The following is an 11,563-nucleotide window of genomic DNA, read 5'->3' on the forward strand; positions in this document are numbered from 1 at the left end:
TGCCTTTGCACTTTCATATGTGTTTGTTAAACAAACCTCTTTTCTTTATAAAGTAACTGACTTGGGTATTTTATTACAGTGCCAAAAAAAAAAACTAACTCAGATGCCATCTTCTAAGCCTCAAGAACTAACTAAATGAATTTATTTATAAAGTAGCCAGTCTAAGTATGTTACAGCAGTTTCGAAGTGCTAGGATATGTCTGGAACATTTACTCTTTTCCAATACATACTCTTTTCTAAAGGAGAAGGAACATAGCACCTGCTGCTTGTGTTGGGGGCTGTCTGTCAGTGTATTAAACCTTTTAAGTCACAGCCTTTGTGATCTAATAGCCTCAAGAATTTCCTCACACACACCTGGATCTGTGCATTCCTAGTCTCCCTGATGTTTCTCAGTCCTACTTGATCATGACAGGCAGAGGCAGGAGAGTCAGGGTTAGTTCCAGGACATTCTGGTAGTTAGGGCTCCAACCATTAAACACTTATGTGGGACTTAAACCTGGTGTAAAATGAGTGAGGAGAAAGACATCTCCTGTACCTTAATTATGGAGTCAGAGCTGTGCTGAAAGTTTGCTGATTGGGAAGTGCTCTAGGTTCATCTATGTCTCTGAGCTAGAATACCTTGATCAAAAGCAACTTATGGGAGAAAGGCTCTATTTTGTTGACATTTCTAAGTTACATTCTATCAACTGGAGAAGCAAAGGCAGGCACTAAAGCCTCTAGTCATGTCACATCTGCAATCAGGAGCAGAGAGAGAATAGAAGCATCATTGCTTGCCTGTGTTCATCTTTTTCTCTCTATTTTTATCCTGTTCAGAAATCACTTCCTAGGGAATGATGCCACCCACAGTGGACTAGATCTTCCTATATCAAGTAATAGCCAAGGCAATACTCACAGGTCAACTTGATTCTGGCAGTTTCTCAGACAAGGCTGCCCTTTCTATGACTCCAGGCCATTTTGAGTTGATAGTTAAAGATAACCAGGACAACTGTCAAGAGCTGAGAGACTGAAAGTGGAGTCAACAATCAGTAGTAACCAGTTAGGGAAGGCATATGCATACCATCAAGGAAACCTCAGCTTTCATTGGTGAGCCCAAGATACAAGCTGGGATGCCATGGCCATCAGAACACCTAAATTCTTATTTGTCTTCATGCATCTGCTCCACTCGCAGGGACCCTAGGGATCTCCTATGCTATAGTTGAGATGTGGAAATGGCAAAGCAAAGAATAAAAAAATGCCAACTGCCCCACTTGTACTTATGAGGGACTAAGACCCAGAAGTTTGGGATATAAACTTAATTTGTTTTGTTTGGCTTGTAGTGCTGAAAATCAAACCTTGGGCCTTGTACATGGTAGGCAAGGAAGGGCTCTATCTACTGCCAAGCTATAACCCCAGCCCAAAGCTTTAATTGTAAATTCAATCTTATCTTCCCTGAATTACTGAACTGAAAGTAGTATTGGAATCAAGTTTTATTTCTTTCGAAAGTTGTCACACAAGAGACCAAAGCAGTTAAGAAAAAGCATGTGTTGTTTTTGGAGAGAACCAGGTTTGGCTCCCAACAAGCATGTCAGGAGGCTAACAACCACCTGTTACCCCAGTTCCAAGGGATCTGATGCTATCTTCTGGCCTCCTCTGGTTTCCACATGTATAGATCCACACAGAGACACATACACTTACTCATAAATAAAAACAAGTCTTTTTGTTTTAGTCACTACACAGATATTTAGGAAAATATTCTTTTCTTCGTGATAGAAAATTGAAATGCATCATTACACATTTGTCAGTACCCAGAGAGTGCAAGACACCAACTGTAGATCCTACAGAAGCTAGTCTGAGATGATAGTGCCATCTCTGCATGAGCTCACCCAGTGTAGCAAATATGCTGTTCTGGAGGGACAGGGTGCTATAAAGGGAAGAAGGCCTGCGCATGGGAAAAGGCCGGGAGAGAAGGTTTTTAAAGCCTCTTTTCATTTCTGAAATAAAATGCACCAACAAAAGCAATTTAAGGGAGGAGAGGAGAGCTTCAGCTAGTTCCAGTGGTGATTGTCCTTGGCTTGGCAGATGCGGGCTTGGTGGCACTTGTGGCTGGAAGCACAGAGAAGAGCCACTCCATGCTTCCAAACAGTTTATTGTCATGGCAGAAAATGGATAAATAAAACCATACCTCACTTCTCAGGGTGGGTCTGAGATTAAATACCTTTTGCAGAGAGGAATGTCTGGGAAAGGAAGCTTATTGGCAATGCTCTCCAGATCACTAGGTACCTCATTAGCATGGAGAACTCTGTTTTGAGCCTATTTGACTGTGGTCTCTTTTCCTATTGTCTTGGTCTGAGATGTTAAGGATGATTCAAAGGCTTGGGGCATTGTGGTTAATGGCCACAAATCTCTCTATGGGGGAGAGGGCTGCAGCTGTGTGACATGGGCCTGGTGCCGGGAGCAGGTGAAGTTCCTCCCATCCCTTCAGGGTCTCTGGGGCTTCAAGCCTTTGGCTCAACCTTACCAGGCTTCCTCTCATGATCTACAGCCCTCACTTTTCATTATAGATCTGCACAAGAGTGACCACTAATAACCACACTATGCAGTTGATATTAGGCTGTCTTGAAATCTCCTCTGCCAACACCATTAATCTAATGCCCTTTAATTTAGCCCCAGGCAGATTTTTTGAACAAAGGAAAACAGCCACATTCTTTGCCAAAACATCATAATAAAGTCTCTAGGTCATTTGTGTACATTCTTCCTCTTTGAAACCTTTTGATCTTTGCCCCACAGTTCCAATTACCCTCAACATTGTCTCAACACTCTAACTAGAATGTCCCATTAAGCCACACTTAAAGTGTCCAACTGCTTTTCAAGTTGGAAATCTTCCATATTCTTCCAAAAAAACATGATAGTCAGGTCTGTTACTGCAGTACCCCACTCTCTGGTGCTGCATCAATTAACATAGACTTGATAATCTTTCATAGACACTCTCAGGACCTAACATATAGATCTAGACAATCCCTCACAGATATGTCTTCTATGAGATTTTATATTGCATCATGTGACAATTGGCATTCACCATCACAGGAGGGATACAGGAACAGTAAAACTGCATGAAAAAACCACATTCTTTATTATCACATTCTTCACTGATGTCTCATGAGTATCCTTCTACACAACTCTCCTCAGATCTGTCCTCTAGGAGTAACGTGTACTAATTAGAGTTTACAGAGTGTAGGAAGGCTCAGATTGTCCCCAATACAGAACATCTGTTATGCTGTTAAGACAAAGGAAGGCGTGCTGACAGCTTGTAGCAGGAAGGCTACTGTTTCTCAGAGACTCCCTGTACTTTGGATGTCTTGGAAGGCTGTAACACCTGTGCAGGAAAAGGAATAGACAAGCTTTAGAAAGTATCAGCTCAATTGCAGGCATGATGGTGCACACCTTTAATGCCAGTCTTCAGTAGGCAGAGGCAGATGGATCTCTGTGAGTTCCAGGGCAGCTTGGGCTACATAGTGAGACCCTCAAACAAACAAACAAACAAACTAAACTAAAAAATATATGACTAGCCCAGAAGGCCCAGGCTTGAATCAAGCCTTTCTGCTCTGAAGGAAAGGGCAGATAACCCACCCTGCTGTCCCCACCCTGCTGTCCCCACCATGCCTGCCCCCATACTTGCGTCTTCCTAGCCAAGGGAAACCCACTAAGCACATTGCTCCCAGGATCTTTGCTAGTGCCTTGTATTATGCCTAGGGCTGGCCTTACCCTTTGACCACAGACGCCCTCTGAAAAGGACATTCAGGGAACAGTTTCTGAGACACCTTTGAGACCATTCTGATCCACCTCACCCTGGCCTGTCCCACTTACCTTAGGCCCAGCTTTGCAGAGAAGGACAAACAGGATTGAGAATACCAGGCATTTGTTCAGTATGAAGCCACATGTCAGAACGATCACCATCACTGGCTGCTCTGTGAGATCAAAGGCAAGTGTGGGTACTCTAGGAATGGCATACTAAGTCTAAGTGGACATGGATTATCTGCCTTCAGGGCTCTGTGGTTGGACCTGCTACTGCCTTGCACCCTGAGAGCAGTCAAGAGGTTGCATACCCTTGAAAGAGAAGGCTTCAATGTTTCCTATGATCCTCATGTCAGAGAACAAACTGGTTTTCTGTCTCTTCTACCCCCATCCCCACCCCACTGTATGCTTTCTGAACATGGTTACTAGTTGCTGGCATCTCCACCAGTCTCTCACATTTCACCTGACACTAATGTCTCTCCCTTCTTTACTCTCCAACTCTTCCACTGCCTTCAAAATGTCTGGTTCCTAATCCTTCCCACAGTGCTATTGGCAAATACTATGATCTGAAAAGAGATAAAGACTCTTTGGGGAGGTTATCAGAGACATGACTCCCACTGGGTGCCCAAATATTGTTGATAAAGTCGGACAGTGTGCCCTGTGCTTGTGAGGCTCTTTACCCAACCTAACTGGCTTAACCTGAGCCAACAAGAAACCTGAAGGTATATGGAATTTTGCTGTAAGCTAGGCAACTCTCTTTCCAGACCATTATCATAAGACTATCTGTCTGAGGAAGGAAGGTTTGCTGGGCCCTAGAAGGTCAAAGAAGGGATATTCACTTTCCAGCTAGCATCCCAAGCAACACAATAGATCAGAAACATCCAAGTCTGACACTGGTCAGTATCAGGGCCAGCACTGTGCCCCAGTCTCCTAACCCCACACCTAAGTTCTACTCATGACATGGTGCTGTCATCACACTCCAGAGTCCCACCTAAGAGCCTGGCCAACACTCAGCACATCTCCCACCCAATCCATCATACCCAATCTACCTGCCTGCCCTGGTCACAATCCCTCCTGCTGAGGGTGTCTCTGGTCCATAGTGACAGTCCTAGGTAGGTTTTTATTGCTTTGGTAAAAACTATGACTGTGCTGGCTAGTAGAAATTAGTGGTGATTAAGACAAGTTAGTACCAGGAGTGAGGTAACACTGTGACAGACCTGACCAGGATGTGTAGGGAAAGATGTGAAAAGACTCTGGAACCCTGGACTAGAAAACCCAATGACTGTTGGGAACTCAGTGGTATGTTCTGTAGGAGCTTGGAAGATACAAATGTTGAAAGCAGTGTAAAAGATAAATCTGTGAAGTTTTGGGGGGAGGCAAGACTCTTCTGGGCTTTTTGTGTGAAGATTCTGTGGTTCTGGTTAGTTGAGACTGAAGAATAAGCTGGGATTAACAAGAGACCAGGACCACTAAAGTAACCCTTTGCTTTTCTTGGAAAATGAATGCTGATCATCTGGGGCTGAAGAATCAGTCATGACTAAGAAGAAACCAGCATCACTGAAGTGAAACCTTCTGAAGTCTCTTCAGGATCATCACACAGAAGCTGTGTTTCAGAAGCTACCAAGGTTGTCTTCATGCTGGAAGCTGAATTTGGTAGTATAAGAGTCATCCACGTGTATTGGTTTTGAAGGCATGAAGGGGTCATAGACAGCAGGAAAGGTTTGGCACTGTGTCTCTGAAGAAAGCCCAAGAGATGCTACTGGTGAAAATTCTAGCCTAGTTGCAGCATGACACACCAACAGTTTTGGAGATGCCAGTACCATGGGATGACTACCAAGAATAGGAATAGGAGCAGGATGGAACCAGACAGAGCCTGGAAGACCAGCTGTATAGGCTGCAGAGGACAGAGCTGGAGAAGTGACCCAAACCCCTTGGAGAGCCCCAAAAGAGCACAAGTGAATCCCAAATGGTTGATAATTGTGTACTGAGTTGTTTACACAGTAGAGTTTGGCTTTGCTATGGTTTGATTGTGACTGTACCCTGGTTCTACCTTCTTGAAGTAAGAGTTTAACTTATTTTTTGTATTATTCCAGGAGACCACAGTTAAGAGACTTTGAATTTTAAAAGGCCTTGTATTTTAAACATGACTAGCTATTTTAAAGAGACTGACTTTTTAAGTCTTTGAATTTTTAGAGACCATGGGACTTTTAAAATTTATAATGCTTATGTTGTAATGTTGATATTAATGTGTACTCTTTGGGAGAAAAAGAAAGGAAAGGTTGTGACTTAACAGTGATGCATTTGTGTGTCAAGCTGACAAGGGGTCAAGAAGCAGCATCCTCCATGGCCTCTGCATCAGCTCCTGCCTCCAGGTTCCTGTCCTGTTAGAGTTCCTGTCCTGACGTCCATCAGTAATGAACTACTATGTGGAAGGGTAAGCCAAATAAACCCTTTCTTCCCCAACTTGCTTTGGTCATGGTGTTTCATCACAGCAATAAGAACCCTAACTAGGATAATGACCAAAAGCAACTTGGGGAGGAAAGGTTTTATTCCATCTTATACTTCCAGGTCATACTCCATCATATAAGGAGATCAGGCAGGAAGTCAAGTCAGGAATGCTAAGTGCTGGCCTCCAAGATCTAGAGTCTAGCCTCTGGAACCCTGCCCCCAAGTTAATTCTGATTGGTGAATAAAATGCCGGCAGCCAATGACTGGGCTGAAGAGAGGTGGGTAGGGTTGAGTTTTCATGGGCTTAGAGGGAGGAGATGGGGAGGAGAGAGAGTGCCCATGGGATAGAAGAATGTGCAGGGGAGAAGACAAGACGCTGCCATTGGTTCGAAGAGTGTGCGGAAGTGGAGGGAGTAGCTGCCATGGGTTAGCTGAGCCATAAAGCATGGCCACGTGGGCTGTTCAGTTGGAACTAGGAGCAGCCCGGATGAAACAGAAAGTAATAATGGGGCTGTGGATAGAAAGTGGTGTGCGTGCGTGCGTGCATGCGTACGTTCATGTGTGTGTGTCTTTCATCCAGGAATATAAATGGCCTAAGGCAGGAAGAAATCCCACACAGAGATTTTTTAAAAATATTTTTTTACGACAAGGGAAGAAGGGAGAGCAGATGAAGAGGAAGGGAGGGGCGGGGAGAAGAAAGACTTGCTCCCAACCCAGCTGAAACGAAAAATAAAACAAAGAACTGCACCCAGCTGCCTGCACTGTCCCCTCCAGATCACGCTGGTCACCACAGCAGCACACCCTGTGGAGGGTTATTTCCTAGTTCTCCTGCCATCCCTCCAGGCAGAGAAAACCTGTGCCAGACGCCACTCCTCTGCCATCTTAGTTTAAGGTTTCTCTCATCCCTGGAGAGAAGGCAAAGGAAGCCTGGTTTGCATCTGACAATTGTTCGTCTCTACTGAGCTCTGTGCAGCTCTCAGGCAAGATGGTGGACTCGGGCATTCTCAGTGACTTTTCTTGTAGTTTTGTAACTAGGACTTCAGCAAAAGGATGGCTAATTTGACCAAGTGACAAATGAGACTTTTAGCTCCCTGTGATCAATACACATAAGAAGAAGCCAAAACCTGGCAGCTATCAAATGCCATAATGCGGGAGCCAGACAGACAAGAGCTTACTGATCACCAGAGAAGGTAAGGGACTTTTCCAAGATGACTGAGCAGGTTCAGGGCAGAAAGCAAGCAAAGATCTAGAATCTTCTAGTCCCTGAGGTGGTACTTTGCTCTGTCAAGGAGTGGGTCCAGGTTAATGACCTGCGCTGATGGCTGGGGAGCTGCTAAACTGCACAGGTGAGCCAGCCTCGCCATCCCGGGTGTCACGTGATTCTCCTACGTTTCGATCAGTAGAGCTTGCCACGCTGTCTCCGTGTGGTCTTTTCGCTGGGTTGCTTCTTTTGTGCATATTGGCGTGAGGGGACCGAGCAGTAGAGGTCACCCTCAGAGTTCCTCAAGCTCTCTGCGTTGTGTTTTGTTTTGAGACATGGCCTCACTAAGTAGCCCTGGCTGGCCTGGAACTTGTATAGACTGCCGTATAGGCTGCTCTCAAATAAGAGATCCCCCTGCTTCTTCCTCTCCGGCATTGACTTTAAAGCCGACACCAACACATTAACCCTCTGCCTTGTTTGTTTTGGCTTCTCCCCCACTTTTGGGAACAAAGTCTCTCTTTGGGACTTGGACCCCACTAATTAGGCTAGGCTGCTTAGCCAGAGAGCCTTGGGGATCCTCCTGTCTCTTCTCTCCAGCACTGGGACTACAAGCAAATGCGTCGGTGCCCAGCTCTCTACGAGGTCCTGGGGATTGAACTCGGCACCTCATACTCTTCACAGACTTAGTTATCTCCTCAGCCCAGAGGTGGTTCTAATGTTTGTTTTTCTTTTCTTTTTTTCCAGTGCTGTAAATTGAATTTAGGACCTCACACTTGCTAGGCAAACACTCTTATCACTGAGCTCCATCCCAGCCCTATCTCTACCTACAGACTCCATGTGATTCGATTCAAGCCTGAGCCTGTCCCGTGGGATGGTCACACGTTGAGATAAGCCCTGTGGTGGCAGGTACTTCCGGTACTCACAGCTCCCACAGGGAGGTTTACTGAGGACACTGAAGCCAAGGTATCAGGACCCACATTCCACAAGCCACCTCCTCACATGGATATCCAGGCTTTTTAACAAGGAGGAAGGGCCAGCAGTGACGTCACCAACGAGGAACACTTGAAGAGCAGTGAACTTCTGCTCTTCAGTGTCCGATCTTCTTACCTGCTCTTGTGGACTCCCTGAGAGAGGCCGAAGACATGCTCAGTGTTAATAACACTGGCTGCTCGTGAAGAGAACTAACATGGCAGGCCATAACTATCTAACTCCCTGGGGTACTGCACACACATGGTATATGGACATAAATGCAGACAAAACACTTATATACATACATACATACATACATACATACATACATGTATGCATTTTAAAAATTAAATGAACTGGCCATCTTTTATTGCTGGGCAAGGCTTCCAGTAGTGGGATTAGGTTATATTCAATTGAACTGTTTTTGATCAAGGGGTTTCCATGGAAATCTCCACACAACCCAGACAAAAGGTTGTTCTCTGCAAATTGATATCAGGGCCCTGTTACTGAGGACAGCATCCACACAATACAGACGACCTGGTGACTACATGGAGACCTCACTCCTAGATTCTAGTGTCTTTGGTTCAGGAAGGTACTCTGCAGGCTACTGAAGGAGAAATGTGGACACATACCCAGCCACAAAACCTCTGACCTACAGTCTGTCCTACTTGTAATACAGGTTAGGGCAATGGTGGCACAGAACTTGTGGGAGTGGCCGACCAATGTCTGGCTGAACTAAAGCCCACTCCAAGAGACGGAACCCACACTCAAGCAGTGGGTGACCAAGAACCAGAGACTAGACAGCCCAGAGACCTAGGGTAAAACCAATAACTAATCTCAAAAAAATAATCAATAAAATGATTCCTAAAGACATTCAGTTCTGCTCATAGATCAGTGCCCTGTCCAGCTGTCATCAGAGAGGCTGCCTCTGGCAACTGATGGAGACAGATCAGAGACCACAGCCAGACATTATGGAAAGAAAGAGTCTAAACTGAAGGTTTCCATCAAATCCCTCCCCTCTGAGCTCAGGGAATCCTTCAGAAGAAGAGACGGAAAGATTGTAAGAGCCAGAGGGGATGGAGGACACCATGAGGACACAGCTCTTTGGATTAACTAAGCAAGGAGAGTGAAGCAGCAGGCACAGGCCTGCAGGGTCTATACAAGGTTCTCTGCGTATATAGTATAGCTGTTAGCTTAGTGTTTTTATGGGACTCTTGACTGTGGAAATTGTTGGAGTGAACTTCTCTTACACTGTGTGAAGGTGTGTTCCTGTGTTTTCAGTTGTTAAATCTGTAGCAGCAGAGAGCTAAGTCTGGCAGGATTTTGGTACTGTCCTATCTATGGCACGTTACGGATTTTCTGTATGGTAAATGCTTGTCCTTCCTCACCAGCCCAAAAGATGGAGGTCAGGGAGCCCTCATTGCCTAAAGGCAACCTAAGACATGAATGGGCATCGTCTTGCTATTGATTGGTTCAGACTGGTTGGTCCTGGGGCAGGAAGTATGGGGGTGGGACTTCAGGGCAGAGAGAGAAGAGATACAGGAGCTGCAAGCAGGTGAAGCAGATGCAGGAGAAGCACAATGAAGAAGGAATGGACCTGTAAGCAGACAGTGAGGGGCACACAGGATGGCAGGATGGCAGAGAAGCCAAGGTTAAGTTACATAGCTAGCTGAGAGACTGCCCAACAAAAGGCCAACGGCTTGAAACTATATAGAGGTTTCCACGGACTCTTTTCCTCCGATTGGATTGCCATGACCAAGTTAGATATAGTTCTTCTTCATTTTATTATATTGAGTTTAATATATATATTATATATATATATATATATATATATATATATATATATATGTGTGTGTGTGTGTATGTATGTATATATACATTATGTATATATATGTATATATATACATACATATATTGCTTTAAAGAAAAAATAAAATATAATAATATCTTTGGCTAATAAAAAAGCCTAAAAATTTAACAAGCAGGTAGTATCATATTGTTCAAACTAGGCCATTTCAGAGTTGTCCCAGGGACTTTTGAGAGGGGTGGGCCTGTGGGGTGCTAGCAGATGATCTGCAGGAGAGCACAGTGAATGACTACATTCCTGAGTCCTCCTGACACAGGGAGGCAGTGGGACAAGCAAGCAGCTGTAGGCGTGGCTCACGGCAGGCGGCCAGTCACCAGCTTCTCTAGCAGATTTCATCAAGTGGAAGTAGAAGGCTTTTGAGTTCAAGACATCCAACGTCCCAAAAAAAAAAAACCTAAGGCACAGAGAATGTGACTTTCTTGGCGTCGTACTATGGAAGAAGGAAAGATCTGGAATTCTCCTCATTACCCTGAGCTGCCTCCTTAAAGCAGCTCCTCCTAGAAGATGGGAGCCCCGCCCACTATGGAGCAGGAAAAGACTCCGCCTCCACCGGAGCTCACCTTGGCACCATGCCAGCCGAATCCGTTGATAGAGGACGATAACGTTGTCAGGAGAGAGGTAGACCACACACTGGTACAGCCCCTCGTCTTGCCTCTGTAGCCCAGTCACTGTGACCTTGACGACGGATTCCATGGGATAATCTTCCAGCACGTACCTCCCAGCCCGGGCCACGTTGAAGTTTGCATTTCTGGTGTTTGTGAGCACCAGAGTCTCTGGAGAACCCAGGCTTCTAACCCGCTGCCAGGCCTTCAGGCTGGACGAGTACAGCATGATGTTGTAAGGACAAGTCAGGGTCAGGTTCTCACCCTCCAGAAAACACTTCCGTTCTTCCGCATCTTCAGCTTGGAGCCCTGGAACAGGAAATACGTGTTTCATAGTGTCACCTTGCCTCCCACATCGGCCACACTTTCCTGGGACATTAATGACCCCAGCAAGCATGGCAGGGGAATCTAGGAGCGCTGTGACTATTCCAGAGCTATTGATTGCTTTGTCTGTGTCTACATCAATAAAGTGAACCGGCCAAGTCTCCAGAACAGGTGACTGGATCTAGGCTGTGTTTGCAGGAAATATTCTGTCTGCATCTTGTAGAGTGGAAATTTTCATATTGAATGATTACAAAAGATCTTCATCACCATTTTACTAGATTGCATCACCGTTTCTAACTCTAGAAATGTGTGTGCATGTGCAGGCAGCCATCCACCCACAGTCGACCTTCCTGACTTCCTGCTCCTCCCTCTCCCTCTCCC

The 11,563-nt window shown here is 45.4% G+C and overlaps 1 protein-coding gene across 1 annotated transcript; it reads right to left on the minus strand.

Moving 5' to 3' along the window:
- Positions 1-3,069: 3,069 nt before the first annotated feature.
- Positions 3,070-11,192, minus strand: LOC114620572 (triggering receptor expressed on myeloid cells 3-like). Its single transcript, XM_028766690.1, has 3 exons — positions 10,817-11,192; positions 3,844-3,944; positions 3,070-3,352 (listed from the first exon to the last, which is right to left on the minus strand). Exons 1-3 carry the CDS (start codon positions 11,190-11,192, stop codon positions 3,299-3,301), a joined length of 531 nt encoding a protein of 176 aa, XP_028622523.1. The 3' UTR covers positions 3,070-3,298.
- Between the last annotated feature and the right edge of the window lie 371 nt (positions 11,193-11,563).

Source organism: Grammomys surdaster, unplaced genomic scaffold (genome assembly GCF_004785775.1).
Source record: "Grammomys surdaster isolate TR1022 unplaced genomic scaffold, NIH_TR_1.0 169, whole genome shotgun sequence".
NCBI lineage: Eukaryota > Metazoa > Chordata > Mammalia > Rodentia > Muridae > Grammomys > Grammomys surdaster.